At 40.9% G+C, this 17,633-nt stretch overlaps 1 protein-coding gene across 1 annotated transcript in view; it reads left to right on the forward strand.

Annotated features, from left to right (window-relative positions):
- The first annotated feature begins 3,896 nt into the window (after nt 1-3,896).
- LOC143890022 (PQ-loop repeat family protein / transmembrane family protein) overlaps nt 3,897-17,633 on the forward strand; it is a 37,475-nt gene continuing 23,738 nt past the window's right edge. The window contains exons 1-2 of the mRNA XM_077394527.1: nt 3,897-4,169; nt 4,269-4,401. Coding sequence (XP_077250642.1) covers nt 4,051-4,169; nt 4,269-4,401 — 252 coding nt within the window. The 5' untranslated portion in view covers nt 3,897-4,050. The remainder of the gene's footprint in view (nt 4,170-4,268; nt 4,402-17,633) is intronic.

The raw sequence follows: 17,633 nt of genomic DNA on the forward strand, positions 1-17,633 counted from the left end.
AAAGGTTTTCCTTTCCAAACTTTTCCATAAATTTCCTGCAATCAAAGCAGGGCCTTACCAAACATTGCTTCATTACTATGGTGGGCTACCAAATATTACAGGCAAGACGGGTCCCATGTTGAGTAGGCTTAACTCGGTATTTCCGTTAACTTTGGAAATGCTAAAAAAGACTGGCCTTTAGGCTCCTTCCTAACAGCCACTTATTGTGCTTCTCTTGTGCCATGTGTACGTGATTGGATCCGTTGATTAAAGTGGGGATCACATGTCTAGAAAATGCCGTTTAGAACACCATCATCACATGGTCTTAAGTGCTTAATCCATGAAGCCTCATTTACAATTCCAATGCTGGCAAGAAAAGATAAACCGTTGATTTTTTAGATCATCTCGCTTACGGATGCAAATATCGCTTCACTCATGTTAAAATTTGAAAAGTAAAGAGGGTCCTACAATATATCTTTGTGGGACATGACGCCAAGGATGGAGATACTATAATTCATCCAGGGGAAATTTTGTCTCTTTACATTTGGTGATGTGGTGTAGGAGCATAGATTGCATGAATTTTTTTGAAAAATTTGGAAAGGAAATATATTTCTAAAAGTTCCTACTAACTTTTTTAACACACGAAAAAGATGACTTCTATTCAAAAAATAAATTTGGGAGGGACCTTCAAGCAAATTAACTATAATCATATCATTTATCTCTAAATGGGGAATTTTAAAAAAAAATTATACGAAAAAAACTTTCATCAAAGATGTTTGGGATTTGCTAGTATCCATCGCAGAAGGCATTTTGCAGATGCTCTGTTGCATGTCAGAGAAGCTCAGAGGCTCACTTTTCGGTAGATTTTGTCTTCATTCAGGAGGTGGCTGCTCTGACATGTGATAGAGCATATGCGAAATGCATTTTGCGATTGGACCCTAGCAAATCCCAAGATGTTTTTCTTGCAATCCAAACAAGGCCTAAGGTAAAAAGTTTGTACTCATCTTAAGGAAACTCGTCACAAGGTCTAAGGAGTTCGAAGAGGCTAGCACCCGAGATATGTTATTCTTGGAATGAGCAAAAGTCTGGTAAATCATTCCTCAAAGCAAAAGATAATTCACATGTAGATGATGAACATACTGAAGGGGTTGTGTGCTTGCATCTTCTGAAAGTTCTCGACTAAATTCTCTTTTCGACACTGAGACTATGGTACGAAATCTCCATCTAACCAACACTACCACACCTTAACTCACAGCATCCATTCAGTTTAGTAAGCAATTGTAAACTTATCGAGTAAACATATATTCTATATGAGAATAGTGTTCCTGAGCTAGAGCTCAGATAAGCTTATTTGAGCTCTAGCGTCAAAAACAGGTGTCGGCCCACATTGTTGGGGATCCAAAGCATTCATTTGGAAGCCCCTATCATGGATAGGGTGTCCACAAAAAACCAGTTCCATAGGATCATCCTAACCCTCCACAAATGGAAGGGTTAGGATGATCTTATGGGCCTGATTTTTGGTACACACCTTATCCATGATAGGGCCTTTTAAATGAATGCTTTGGATCCCCAAGAAAAATGGGCCCACATGAGTTTTTGACACTAGAGCTCAGATAAACTATCTGAGCTCTAGCTCAGGAACAGTATTCTCATTTTTATAAACTATATTTTCCAAGATTAATATACACAACACTATAATTACATTTAGAAAATAGGATCACCTTGGGGGTTCATGTCATAACCAACAATTAGATCTACGAAGGTTAGAATGAGCGCATTTCCAAATCCCAGCTTACTTCCCCCCAAAACAAACTGAGTGCATTTCCAATCATTTATACCATTCATCGCACTGTATCAAAACATGGCCATAAGTAAACATGATAATGTATGTCATCAAACATCAACTTTCTAATAAAGGGTAAGGTTTTTAAGGGTGCAAGGGTCACTTCAAAATCTACGCAAAGATCGACTTGATCGTTGAACTATCCCTTCGAATCAGTACAAGAACCCTATATATGGATACAACTTTCTGGAGAGAAAAGTCCAAATCTCATAGAATTAGAACCGATCTTTGATAATCTCATTCAAAGAGAGGACCATGTGAGTCACGTCATGGTGTTCTACAAGATCAATTCTCTCAATTGTAGATACATATCCCTATTTGGGACCCAAATTTTTTTTTCTAGTGTTGTTGCTTGGTGGAATTATATGGTGTTCGTGTGTTTCAGCGCATGGGGGGGGGGGGGGGGGTACGACATAGTTGCCGCCTCGATATTTGATCCAATAATAGCGACTTATAAAATGGGTCATCATTTGATCAAATATCAAGGGTGTGTTATGTGCGTAATTCACCGTAACACAAATAAACAAATGGAAAATACACAAAAGAGGGGGGAGAGGTTGATTCGAGGCAGCTAGAACTCCTAATGGATCAAATTGAGAGGAACCATGACTCTCCAAGAACAAAGTTTCCTTATAAACTTCTCTTCTTCCTCTTTCATTGAATTACTACTACATAAATACATGCAAGAGGGAGTGCCCCACATCAGAAGCCCATTTACCCATTAACAAGACAAATTACAAATAACTAACTCCCACTATCTTAAACACATGAGCCATAACCAAGGTTTTAAATTTTGACCGAAACTTGAAATTTCGGGTTTCGTTCGAGACCGAAATCAAAATTTAGTAAACCCGAAATGTTACTTTATTTCGACCAAAATTTCGGTTGAAATTTTGGTCTGAAGTTTTAGGAAAATCATGTTAAAAATGGGATTTTATTCATTATTTAATATTTCCTTGACATTTCGGGCTAAATTTTAGCAAAAATTAAGGTTGTTGGAAAATGCTAACCCATTCCTATACGGTTACTCTTTACTGGGCCTTTTTTCTGCAAAGAAATCTGTGTAGCTCCCCAGCATACGCATATGCTAAGGTTAGTCTTTTCTAGTGCAAGGCCATATCGGTCCAACAAGTCTTGATCATAGTTAGCAAAACTCCATTTTAAACAGCACTTTTTTTTTTCTTTTTTTTTCTTTTTTTTCAAAAAACTCGTTTTATTGGTGTGCCATTTAAAACTTTTACAACGAATAAAACTCCGTTTAAAACTTTTACAATGAATAAAACTCCATTTTTTGAAGGGAAACGTTTTAAACGCGTTTTTTTGGCCAACTTTGCAATTTTACCCCTACCATATTTTGCAAATGACTAAATTCTAAACTCATTTTCTTGGGTTTCCGTTTTTTGACTACGTTTTTTTGAACCAGTGTTGTATTAAACTCGAATTTTTGCCGTCCTGTTTTTTTGCTGAATCACATCTGTCTTAACAACTTTTTTCACAATTTAGGAGAAAAAGGAATGTAAAGAAATGGGATTCAATATTCCTTTCATTCCATTTCTACATTACGGGAATCCAAGCAGCCCTGGAGCGGAAAAAAGGGGGAAGGAAGAGTGTGAATAATGGGAAAAGTCTGGAAAGTAAAAATATTTAAAAAAATTCTTCCTTTTTTCTATGCAGAAAAAAGATAAGTTGAACCAACCCTATTCATTTTTTGCTTTTAGAGAAACCTTCACTTTATGATAATATCCTTGTAAATTAACCATCAACATATCATTTACCTTTAAATCCGTGGAAAGAAAAAAACATCCCGGGAAAATACTTTCCATCAAAAATGTTTTTCTTGCAATCCAAACCGGGCCTAATGAAAAACCCCAAAAACTAAAGGTAAAACCCAAATGAGAAATGAACTTGGCCCGAATTCCATCCAGAAGAAGAGTAAAATATATCAAACGAAAATGTCATATAGATAATGAATCCCACACGGTGCTTTGAAAAAGACTTGCTCCCCAAAACCCAATCGTATCCTTTTACTTTCTTAAATAAATGCGAGTTTCATTGGGAAAAAATAAATCCGGACGACTTTAAACATAAGGATTTTTGTCCTCATGTCGCAAATCGCAATCCCCACTTCCTCTTCTTGGGGTAATATTTTTCTCATTTTTCACTCCCTCTTTTTTGGCTCTTCCCTTTTTCTCCTTTCCTCTTCCCCTAGAGCAAAAAATTGATCTAAAATGGCGGGATGGAATTCTATTCCCCTGGAAATCTCTTACCAAGTTTTGGGTTGGATCGCTTTCACTTCATGGTCTTTCAGTTTTTACCCTCAAGTTATTCTTAACTACAGAAGGAAAAGGTATTTGTGATTTTGTTTTCTTTGTTAGCTTCTACGCGTCTCTTTTTTTTTTTTTTTCTAGTTTTTCTTTGATTTTTAATTCTTGTGTTTTGTTTGAAGTGTTGTGGGATTGAATTTCGATTTCTTGGTGCTTAATTTGACCAAGCACTCGTCTTATTTGATCTACAACGCGGCCATGTTCTTCAGCCCTTTTATTCAGAGGCAATATCGTGAGCAGTATGGCTATGATGAGGTCGTAATTTCTCTTTCTGTTCTTTCTTTATCTCTTTTTTTTATTAGGTTTTTTATGTAATGGTGATGATGTTGATGAAACTGATTGTGTATTTGGATTTTGAGATCATTTTGTTCTTTTCTAAATATATTTCTCATGTATAAGCCATGAAGAATAAAATGGTTGTGAAGATACCTAATTTTTTGTTATGGCCCTGAGTGTGGGCCCGCCTAGGTATGGGACTGGGTGGGACCCAGCCTTGTATGAGACAGGTTTAAAGGGCCTAGCCTAAGGCGTTCCATCAGCTCTGGAGCTTTTAGCATATTGGTTAGGTACCTAACATTTGGTATCTAAGCCAGGTTTTTTCACACCTAGGCAGGCCCCCACTGAACATTTTTGCATTTACTTTCACACTTCCTCTCAAGCTAATTACAATCTGTATCAAATGTTCCCCACCCAATACCCATCAAAAACTTCTGCGAATCTCTCTCTCTCTCTCTCTCTCTCTCTCTCTCTCTCTCTCTCTCTCTCTAGATGAAATGATAATCAATCTCAATAATATTCCTAGTATGGACATGAATTGGTGGATTGGAGTCAATCTAGTGGGCTTTCTTGTTGTCACAATTCAAAGTGGTTGAATGATGACAAAAGCTAAGCCCTTGGTTGGGACATTTCATGAGATTTTTGTCACGACCCAGACCCGGGATCCAGGCCGGAACGCAACAGCGCCGCACACTTGCAAGGCGAACCCTACAAGCATGCAAGGCATTCGATATCAATAATTGCAGACAATATAAGAGCAGTTTGTATTAAAACAATAACTAACATAACTATGCACCATTTTCTATTCTGACAATCTGTTTATCTATTACAATAATTCAAAATATACACAATGAATGATACTCATGGCTAGTAATCTGAATAAACAGGATCGTCTCCAAAATTAGTCTAAGGGACGTTCTCCCATGTCCCAAGCTGGCATAGCATTCAATATCTGAAATTTGAAACCACGGGTGAGCTAATGCTCATGTAAGCAATAAAGTACAACTACGGTTAAGTAGGCCAAGGGAGGTAAGTATGCAAGTGGCAACAAACGGATATATCAAAGTTCAATATCGTTCGCCATTCTGAAATCAGATATGTGGGAGCCGGTTTTTTCCCGAGCGCGCGAGGCGGCGGGGGATCATCACGTCGGGTTTTCTGGGAGTGTTTGTTGATCTGCGTTTCTTGTGAACTCGGGATCGGGGTCCGGATTTCACAAGAAAGAGAAACTCAAAGTCGCCATCTAGGTTAGGGCCTAGGATCTGTGCCTGTTCTTTCGATGAAATGAGGATAGATACCTGAGTTTCATTGGGGGAACAATAACCAAAGGGGTTCTTTTCCTCTAGGCCTAGAACCTGCAATTTTGCTCGGTTTATTAAGGCATGGTCCTTACAGATATCTGGGTAAGGGTTATGGTTACAATCGGGGAAGGTGTTAGGCACCCCTCTTGCCCGGGTAAACCCGGTCTCTTGACTTGATTTGGCATTTTTGAAGAATTTAATCAGAATAACTCATGTTTTTATCCTTTATTTGGATTAAGCTTAATTCCAGAATGTAAATTAAATGAATTTACAAAAAAAGAAAACAAGTGATTGTTATCCTGATTGAAGTCGTATGATGTAATATGAGTCCCGAAAGATCTCGCAGCTGAGCACAATCAGGTTAACTAAATCAAACGGAAAAGACAATACATAAGGGAAAAGAAACTCTGGGTTTATGATGCTCTCCGTTTGTCCAACACCGTGAGCACCAGGGCTCCCGTTTCTGTCTTTGTGGTAAGACCAGAGATAGAGAGAGAGTGGTGGGATAAGGAGAGAGAACGTAACCTTATTTACATAGAGGAGAGGGATTTACGTTACAGGATCAGGGGCAAAAGGAGCCATAAATCCCATAACTACCTTGCACCGATTTTTGTAATAGAAATGCAGAAAGCTGGGAAATAAATGTAAATTTACCAGAGGAGCGAGTACACTTGCTGAGAAACCGGCGGCGTAACGACGCTATTTGAACAGTAAAGCCTTTGATTCCCGGAAAATTTGGCAGAACAACGGTGCAATTTAGACAATAGGGCCTCGCGTTCTCCGAAATTTAGCAGAACAACGACGCTATTTGGACGAAGGGGCTTCGGGTTTGCCGAGATTTCGGCAGAACAACAGCGCTATTATTGAAAAAATAGCCCAATAGTTTTCCGAAATTCAGCAGAACAACGACGCTATTTAGAGGATGTTACTCTGAGTCTTCGGAAATTTGGCATAATGTCGATGCCCAGTTTGAGCTACATAAGAATTTCTCTACCTTCTCTCTTCTAAAGTAAAGAAACTAGGGTTTTCTGAAATTCAGAAGGGAAAACCAGAAGAAAATCCTCTGAAAATAACTCTGGAAGTTAAAAGTTAAACACCAGAAAGTTAAAATCTGATTTTACTCTTACCCCTATTTATAGGGGGTTTAGACCAAATTTTCGCAGAGTTCGAAAATTTTCGCACTCTGTGAAATTGGACCTAACACTAACATGTCAATGTCAGGTCGGCAACATTTCGAAAAATGTTATTTTTTCTCTTTTTTGGTCTCAAAAAATGTGATTTTTCGTCTTTATTGACAGGTTTTCAGGGAGTTTCGGCGGACTGTAACTCCTCCGTTTGGACTCCGAATCGCACGAGGTCAGATCCATTGGATTCCTCGTTGCGAGGAGATTCCAACGAGTCTAATATCGCTGATTTTCGGAACGTGAAGTGTTTTTGGGTAAAAATGGATGTTTTTTACTCAAAGTTAATTTCTTGGTTAAAATGCCGTGTGAAAACGGGCATTTTGGCTGTGCCGTAAAAGATGGGAGGCGCTGTAAAGATGGGCTTTTGTCACACCTCTAGGGTAAAGTTCACTTTTGAGAAATTTTCATAGTTTCATAACCTAGAGATTGATTGAGAGAAAGAGAACAGGTGCTCTGGGACTCGTCATGGGACTCTTCCTTGTGACAACCTATCATTAGTTCCACTTTGAAAAAATTGGGTGTCTACAGATGCCCCTCTTTGGTAGAGGGTGCAAGGCGCTTGAATGCCAAAGGAGGCAACCAAATTTTGTCACTAGGACTAATGATAGATTTGTAAGATTCACATCGGGTCCTTAGGTGTACATCACCAAGGTCGTACCAATCACCTCTCCCTGACGGTTTTTTGAATTTTGAAAATACGACTGTTAGAATAAGTCTTGGGTGAACATCGTTTCCAACAGCCGGGAGGGTCATCTGAAGTCAGATCTGACACCTGACTTGGGGAGGGACTTCGAGGGACATCGTTCTGACAATCCAATGCTGACACTAATAAAGGAGATGCCGAAGTGGCATCTGGTGATTGGTACGACTGATTGTACGCAAGATTTGATTTGAGAAGAGCAGATGCATGACTTTCATTTGTTCTTTGGTTTGGCTAAGTGATTTGATGTGATGTATTACTGTTATTTAACAGTCTTGATTTTGAAAAGATGTTTCTTTGACATCTAGAGTTGATTTGTCTTAAGGGTTCCCCAAAAGACTAGTGTTTGTACGGATACAAACACTTTCAAAGGTGAGACTTTCTTGTAACATCTCACTTATGATTTTTTTAAGGGTTATTGATCTTGATGAGTTACCGCGTAGGAACGGACTTACTCTGATTTGGGGGAAGGTTACCATTTGGTAACGGGTTTATTCTGGATTGGAGGGTCACCGCGTAGAAACGAACTTACCTTAGAAGTGCTACCGTGTGGTAACGGGTTTGCTCTGATTTGGAGGGCTACCGCGTAGAAACGGACTTACCCTGAAGAGCTACTTTGTGGTAACATGTTTGCTCCGATTTGGAGGGCTACCGCGTAGAAACAGATTTACCCTGAAGAGCTACCATGTGGTAACGGTTTTGCTATGATTTGGAGAGCTACCACGTAGAAACGGACTTACCCTGAAGAGGTACCGTGTGGTAACGGGTTTGCTCTGATTTGGAGGGCTACCGCGTAGAAACGGACTTACCCTAAAGAGCTACCGTGTGATAACGGGTTTGCTCTGATTTGGAGGGCTATCGCGTAGAAACGGACTTACCTTGAAGAGCTACCATGTGATAACGGGTTTGGTCTGATTTGGAGGCTACCGCGTAGAAGCGGACTTAACTGAAGAGCTACCGTGTGGTAACGGGTTTACTCTGATTTGGATGGCTATCGCGTAGAAACAGACTTACCCTGAAGAGCTACCGTGTGGTAACGGGTTTGCTCTGATTTGGAGGGCTACCGCATAGTAACGGACTTACCCTGAAGAGCTATAGTGTGGTAACGGGTTTGCTCTGATTTGGATGCCTCAGGGGACTTACACCAATTGGATGCCGTAGTGGACTTATACCAATTAAACTGGGTGGAGGTAATTTTGAATGACTCCGTTGGGGATTGATTGTTCTTGTGATGGGGAATCTGGGAATGCGCGTTTTCTGTCGAGAACTGAACGCAGATGACTCTCTGGGGACAAGAGGATGGATCCTTGAAACGGGACCCGAAGGATTTCTTGATTTGATTAACGAGGTATCTTCGTTGGAGACCTGGTTTTGATGACTAGATAATCACCAAAGGCTTCGGGAAGTGGGGGCGGGCCCCCTTTGACTTCCCTTTGAGAGATGCTCGGTTGTTTGGCAACTCTTCTCTCTCTTTTTTTTTGTTTAGAGACAATATGTTGCCTCAATGAGGGTAACCGTAGAGGTTGACATAGGCGGCCGGATTCCTAGGTTGCCTTGATTTGGATAAATCCAACCGAGGTTGGCATTGTTGGAGGAGCTCTGACGATGCCTGGAAGTCGACGTTCTATCGATGGTGTGAAGAATTGACTCTGAAGGGGATGGTGAACATCTGCCAACGGCGTCAAAATTGGTCGGGTTTGACTGAGTTTTGACAAATCTGTTGATAGCAGGATTGTACAAGCAAGGGTCCTCATTCAAGGAATGCCTGAAAGGCATTTGTACGCCTTGATTCTACTGGGGAGAAGGAATCAATCATTCGATTTTGTGAAAGATAAACCATGGTTTACCAATCTTTTGGGTACATGTCATGACAGCGATGACTCTTTTAAGAGTCTCAGAGTGACCTTATTATGATGGAGAGTTTATTCAGGCTCTGTTGGAGAGGCTTGGGATGGCACTAAGGTGCCTTGGAGTAGACCCATTGGTGAGTGAATGCTTATACTCTCAGCTGGGAAAAAAAACGGGGCAATCATGTGCCTTGGATTAGCTTTGCCACGATAGGAGACTCCGTTGGAGTAATTAAGCTTTACAGGGGATGACTGACAAGGCCTTGTATTGCCCCAAAGATCCTGTTGGAAAAGCTTCTTTGAAAGGCATTGACTGTCTTGGATGGGGATTATGTTGGTAAGGATAAACAATCCTTGACAATCCATGATTTTGAAGAGTTTTGACTCTGCAGAGAGGGGACCAAAGAGTTGCGCTGGGAAGCTTTGAGGAGTGCACAAAGAGCTACTTGATCCAATGTTAGAAGATTTCGAGAATCCGCGGAAGGAATGACGGTGAAACGAGCCAAAAATGGCGAGAAAATGACAGAAACGGAGCTGAAAGCCCAAAATTTCGCGGTCTGCGAAAAATAATTTCGCAGTCCTTGAAAAATTTTCGCAGACCAAGAAAATTTTTCACTTTCCGCGAAATTTTCAAACAGATATATATATATCTGTACGATGTTCTTTTTATTCATTTCTCACCCGTTTTCGTCCGTTTTTGCTCTGAGATTTTGTGTTCTTATTCGCGCCTTTTCCGCTTTTTCGAGTTTTCTTCTACTCTTAGTCATTATGGTGCGACCCCACCTATGAGGGAGGAAGGATGCTGGGCGGGAGTCCTCCGGAGATGAGGGGCAGGATCGCGCCCCTTGGTATCGAGGGACGCTTCTCACGCGTACCGCGGTACATATTTCGCGGCACTTCTGCGACGGAGAGGTATGTCCTTTGGACTTCGTTTCTGATTCCTAGATTTTAGGATTGCATTCAGTTTTGAAATTTTCTCCCATTCGGGAAATGTTTTGATTGTTTTCTTAGATCTTTTTGCACAGGGTCTTTCTGCTATGACCACAGAGGGTCACTGAGAGATCTTCGGGCGAGGTGGAGGACTTTGCCTGCCAGAGCTCGGGTTTATGTTGATAGGTCGGGGCTCAACAGAGTTATCTTTCTGGAGTCAGAGGGAGTTGGGCCAGGCTTCGTGATGGCCTTAGCAGAGCGCTGGTGGGATACAACCCACACCTTCCATTTCCCGATCGGGGAAGTTGGGATGACTCCGTTGGCTTTTTCTGCGCTGACAGGGCTTCCGATTGGGGGAATACTCATCATCCTGACTCCGGTTTCAGTGGAGGATTTCAGAGAGACTTTGGGGGTGCCAAAGCATGATAGGCGGGATCTCCCAGGGGAGCCTTCTCATGTCTCTAGGCCGATGCTGCGGATGATCAGATTGAAGCACTAGCCAGAGAGACCAGCTGAGCTAGACGAGAGGTATTATCGCCAGCGGGCGATGAGTTTTGTGATGTCCCTTCTGGGACAGAGCTTGTTCAGCGGGATAGCAACACAGTCCGTAGCGACTTTCTGAGCGTGGTTCACCATATTGACAGACTGGCGGACTATGATTGGGGAGGGGCTGCTTACGCCTTCCTGATCAGAGAGATGGACTTGATGTCGCGAGGAGCGACGAAGTCCATGTGCGGGCTTTGGTACATCTGGGTAGTACGTCTTTTACCCTTGTCTTTTTGAATTTTGAATTCATTTGCTTTTTAGTTCATTGCTTATGATATGAACTGTTCTTTTGTCTGATGACTCTTGTACATGCATGGGCCTTCGAGTGCTTTGGCCTTCTTGCCCCTGAGCCCAGGGAGCCAAATAGAGTTTATTTCCCGGTGCAAATTCGCTGGGGAATAGAACTCACGGGGCCACGCCCCATTTATACAGCGGACCAGGTCCGCCGAGCCATTGACTAGATTCAGCTAGCGCTGTGAGTACTTTAAATTGTTTTCATTTTTAGTACTGCATTCTTTTTGCTTTGAATTGTCTTCATGTCTTTGGCACATAGTCTGTGTCGTGACAGGTCCGGTGGAGACCTCTGATGATCACCAGGAGGTTTTGAGGGATGAATTATGCATTCCCCACTGTCGGGGTCTAGAAAGTCTCCCAAAAGATATCAATTACAAGGCAGGCCACTATTCTATAAGTGTACAAAATTCGATACAAAACTGATTGTTCAAAGCAGGAAGGGATATGCCCTTAATATACGGAACAATAATAGTCATGTCACAGGCCAAACGAATTTTAGAGTTCGATAGCAGAATAGACATGAATCACAATACTTGCATAGGATATTCAATAATACAGAAAGGAAGATTAAACATAACGTTACGTTCAAATTCTGAGAATCTCTATAACAACATTTGTAAGTATAAATCCAAAGAATGTATAATCATACGAAATTACATATTTCAAGCGTAGGCTCAAAGGAAAGCTATACTCAAAAGACAGTACCTTCGATGAGTTTCACAAGTTTAAATAAGCAATGGGTCGAAGTTCCAAAAGACTATTTCTATAGTTCAATGACAGTACGAGTCGAGCTCAAATTGAGAGGAACCAAGTAATGCAATATTACTTATCTGGGACAAAAACCAATACTTTTCGAACTCTAAATCTCCGATAACCTATTGCCAAATAGTCATCCAACAATCATATAAGTATCTAATATCGGTATACGTAACATCAAAGAGGCACATGACACTCTTTGGTGTACAACCGGGAAAAGAACGGTAGGTCGAACAAGTGTTCCTCTTAGTATTATGAAGTTAACATCATTATAAAGTTTTCAAACATTTTTGAAACCATTTTTAACCGAAAGTACGCGTTCTCGGCATGTCCGTAGAGTATAAGAGCGTCGAAAACGGACGAGAAACGAAGAAGTAATGATTTTTCGAAGTTTTTGCTGCCGGGGGAAAAACTGTTGCGCCAGAAAACGGACGTCGTCTGAAAATCAGACCCGCCCCGGGGCCGGTCGTCCACCGTTTTTGCCGGACGTTCGCCCCTGCGCGGACCCAGTTTTCCCGAAACACGATTTTTCACAGTTAAGGCTCTAACTTGATCATTTTACATCGGAATTGGGGGCGGTCAGGATCGTTGGAAAGCTTTGAATGAGGAGCATCCAAAGAGGCTGAAAATGTCGCTGGAATCCCAGCGGACAGAGATTGGAAGATAAAAACAAAGTCTAGGTCAAAATCACAACTATTCACTTCTAATGATCAAAACATGATGATCTAGGGTTCGAAGGGGATCCAAAGACACGTTCAAACCCAAGGAACTCTAGATCTATCAAAGGGATTCTCTCTAACATGATTTAAAGATCCAAAATCGCATCTCTTCATCCGATAAAATTAGATTTTTAAAGTTTTCAAAGATCTAACTCACTAGGACATAATTCATACCTTGGTTCACAATCTATGGCTTGAGATCCGCTTCTCCTCTCTCTTTCACAAGCACTCACTAGAACATAATTCAAACCTTGGTTCACGATCTGTGGCTTGAGATCCGCTTCTCCTCTCTCTTTCACAGGCACCCCACGTCCAAGGGTTGGAGAAAACATTTTAGGGGTTTTTAGCCTCCACAAATCTCATAAAAGGGTATTTGTAGGCTTTCTTAAAAAACCCTAATCTACTACTCTTCCTCAAAGACAAAAACGTCCCTCACTAAAGAGAGGGGCGACAAATTTGCATGGAGGGGTATTTTCGGGTGTTTACATTATACCCTCCTTAAAAGAATTCCGTCCTCGAAATTCACATACCAAATAGCTTTCTTTCTGATTAATTACTAAGCTGAGTTGTGTCTCACAAAGCAATACTCTTACTTAGTTGATCTTCCCTATTCACCATGCACATAGGCTGACTCTCAAGATGGATTCAATATTAAGTGTAAGCGACCAACACCACCAACTTTCGTTGCGCACTCTGATTAGTTGAACCTTTGCTTTCATTCCTCCATGATTCTTAACATATATAATTTGTTATCAATCCCAAAGATTTAACGAACAGATAGTGCATAACAGAAGTGGTGTAGAGATATTCAAAGTTCTAATATACTGGTCTCACCGAGTGGCGTAACAGAAGGGTAATTAAGCATCGATGATGGTTTCAATGAGACAAATTTCTAGAGGAATTACTTTATCCATAGACGGGCACAATGTATCTTAGTAGGACATAACGTAGTTCTATGCTAGAAGTTCGCACAATATTTACAGAGCTCGTTCCAAATAATTTTCCTTTAACACTTATACTAATGCAGCCAGTTCTTATTTCCAACTGTACAGCTTAACTCTGCACTTATGGTATTCAAACAAAATTAAGTTCGTATTCATATGTTCATTATATTTCTCAAGGTGGGATACAAAATGTGAATGATCGGTGATCCTTAACAGTAATAGTAGTCTCTTTTGGTCTATTGAAGGGAAGTTTGTGCTGGATATAGTACATACAAGATAAGTTTTTGAGCACATAATGAAGGGTCAAAATCACATGGTCACAATCCAATAGGATTCAGAGGAATCAAACACGAGACACTTGTCAAATATTATAGTCCACACGGTCATAATCTGATGAGATTCAAAGGATTCGAACACGTTGATGCAGATATTAGGATTTATTTCTGTGTTATTTAGTTTATAGTATTTTTATTTCCATGTTATTAGTTTTAGGATTTTCTTTTTCATGTTATTTTTAGGAATTCTTATTTTAGTAGATTTCTATCTTTTAGGTTGTTTATTTGCCTATATATAGGCCTTTTTAGAGCTTAATTTGTAACTTTGATTGATATTGAATAAAGATTCTTCTCCCTCTAATTCTAGCTTTCTTCTTCCCTCTTCTGATTTCTTCTCTTCTCTCCCTAATTCGTCTATTCTTCTCTTCTTCTTCTACTTCTCCCTAAATTTGTCTCTTCTTCAGGTTATTTTCGTCACTTCTTCCCCTATTCTTCTAATTCTATCTCATTTCGTCTATTTCTCTCCTCTTTCCTCAATTTCTCTTCGCGGTCCTACATCAATTTGGTATCAGAGCTAAAGATCCAAGACGAGTTTTTAGTTTTCGGTGGTTTCTTCCAATTAACACTGTTGTCCGGCGTCTAACCCAAACCAGCCCCAATCTGCAAGCTTGCACATGAAACTCACCAAAACCAACTTTTGAATAGCCACAAACCTGAAACCCTAACTGTTGTTCTTCCCTGACCCAAACCCTGACCTAGATCCTTCTTGTTAGCAGTCCCCTACTCCACCAATAATCCACCAGTTCAGCTAAAGAAAAACACCACCGGCCATCCACGCCCGCATTCTTTCCCGGTTCTTTTGTGAACCAAACAGCCCAGTTGCATCTGAGAGTTGCAGGAAAAAAAAAACCCTACATCTCTAACAACAACTTAGCCCTAGCTGAGTTTCCTTCCCCAAAACTCTTCCCTAACCCTCCATTCAAATTATCCTACTGATTGCAAGCCCAACAATTTCACCCAACAACTTTCAGCCCTAGGATTCGAAAGCCAGACCTAAAATCAGTCCATTAAATACCCTATTCAAATCATACCCTAATCTCAGCCCAATCTCAGCCCAATCCCAACAGCCACCACCACAAAGCTCTTTCCTGTAGCTTTTAAACCCATATTTCCGTCGGCCCTTCCCTGCTGCTCTGTCCCGTCTATCTTCTCTGGGCTGATAGAATTGGTTTGCAGGTTTTTCGGCATTTTTTCCGGAATCACCACCGCCAAGTTTCCTTTCGAGAAGAAACTCCTATACTGCTGCGTGAGGAAGAAGGAAATATTTAGGGTTACTTTCTTGAAGTTATCTAAGAGAGGTAACTTTACTTTCTGGGTGTTAAGAGGTCACGTGACCACAAGCAATACAAAATAATAGAAGGTTGCTTGCATAGCAAGTTTCCTACTAAAGCAAACAAGGCTATCCGGTGATAGATATTTCTGTTCTTTTTACTTGTAACCTGCAGTGGCAGGTTAATCACTCAGTAATTGTAACTTCTTGTTATATGTTACAACTTGTAACTTGTAGTTACAGGTTACAAGGAGAATAATAAATTAAAAAAAGGGAAAGAAAGCTTGTATCAACAAGCAAGTTACGTGCACAGTAACTTACTATTAAAAAAAAAAAAAGTAGCCCACTTTCCTACCTTGGACGCCCCCCTCTTGTTTTTCTAATTAAGTTATTCACGTGGCATCTCTGTCACGTGAGTAAATCTGATAAAAAAAAAACAGTTTCTTTTCCAACCCCCATTCTCTCCCTTGGGCACCCCCACTTCCAATATTTGTGAACTGATTTCACCATCCCTAATTTTCTTTTGAGCACCCCCCTCATTCAATTTCATAACAGATTCAATTGAATCTGCTATGTGACAGTTGCAAACAAAGTACCAGACTAGAGAAGAAAAAATTTCAGTACTTTTCTCTCTCCGACACTTTCTCTCTACACTTTCCATCTTAGTTTTCTCTCTCTTCATTCGAGTACTTCCGCTCCAAATTCGGTTTCGCCATCAACACGAAAGTTGTTCGTGACAACTTTTAGAGCGCATCCAGCCTATTTTCAGCAGTTGACCGCAGTCTCCAACACAGTTTTAGGAGTCATCTCAGCCGTTGATTGCGCCCCTTCTTCTGATCATCAGCTTTCACTTATCCGATTTCAGATTCGCGATAGACGTCGTGCTTCTTTCGACATGCCAGACAGATCAGACAACTGATTTCAGTTTTCACCACATATCCCTATGGCTCCGCCAGCTGCTCCATATTGTGATAGATATGATCCTCGATATTCTTCTGCACCACAGGTTCCATATTTCTATGGTTATGACGACTGCACCTATCCCTATGGAGATGTCGAGGATGCGTGTTTAGACTGTATCCATGCACTTAATGCATACCGTAGGTACTGTGGTTATGATCATCAAATAACAATTCGCAAAGTCACGGATACAGCGTGCCGCGAAGCCAAGTCGAAATGGAATTTCTTCGTTAACGAGCGTAGTGAGTTTTGTAAGCCTCTGTTTCGTCGATGGGAGGATGTTCGTTATGAGTTTACATACCACTATCATAATCAACAGAGATTGAAACATGAGCGAGCAGCGTATGACCAAAGATTGATGCGTAAAGTAGCTGCTCGACGAGAAGAAGCTGAATTTTAGGCAACCTTGGAAAGGATAGCGCGTAACTTGCATGAGAGTAAATTGTTGCGCGAACAAGATGCTGAAGTCTTCGCTTGCTCTGAACGAAACATCGCAGCCCATCATACACGAGAGGCCAAAATTTGCTAACACTATTGGCAAGCCAGACATAGATGATGCTATTGGTCCGACAGATGATCTTGTGAATGAGACCATTTTAGTTGTTGAGCCTATGATTATGTCAGATACTGAGTCAGAGATGTCAGATATAGAGCCAGAGAGTCCAGTGATTGCTGAGGCCGACATCGACGAGCATGACGATTCAGATATTTCCCCAGCACCACTTGCCGACCATGATGATTCAGATCTTTCCCCAGCACCAGTTGCCGAGCATCTGGAGAGACAACTTACCACTTCAACAGTCGAGGCAGATATTGTGGCTGAATATTGTGTTGTTGATTCCATTGCGCTCGACGTGATGCCAGTAGATGATGACCTTCTTAAGGCTAGTTATGGATTAGTACTGCCCATTGATGTTATGCCAATCCCACCGATCCAGGAGGAGTTCGTTGCCATTTTCCCTGCTACATTACTTGTCAGGAGAGGTTTGCGCATTTATGGTTCTACATGGGCAATTTCTCCCCTCTCACTCCGTTGGCATTTTAGACACTTCTCCCTGTTGTTACGAGCATTACACATCAGGAGTGTCGCCGAAAGATTGCGACTCATGCTGCTTGAGTGGGTCATCTATGTATTTGATCCAGGTGGAACTCGAGGGCGAGTTATTCTCAAGCGGGGGAGAATGATGCAGATATTAGGATTTATTTCCGCGTTATTTAGTTTCTAGTATTTTTATTTCCATGTTATTAGTTTTTGGATTTTCTTTTCCATGTTATTTTTAGGAGTTCTTATTTTAGTATATTTCTATCTTTTCGGTTTTTTATTTGCCTATGTATAGGCCTCTTTAGAGCTTATTTTGCAACTTTGATTGATATTGAATAAAGATTCTTCTCCTTCTAATTCTAGTTTTCTTCTTCCCTCTTCTG

The sequence above is a fragment of the Tasmannia lanceolata genome, unplaced genomic scaffold, assembly GCF_043159265.1.
Source record: "Tasmannia lanceolata isolate RefF3 unplaced genomic scaffold, GAP_Taslan_0.1 ptg000013l, whole genome shotgun sequence".
In the NCBI taxonomy this organism is placed as follows: Eukaryota; Viridiplantae; Streptophyta; class Magnoliopsida; order Canellales; family Winteraceae; genus Tasmannia; species Tasmannia lanceolata.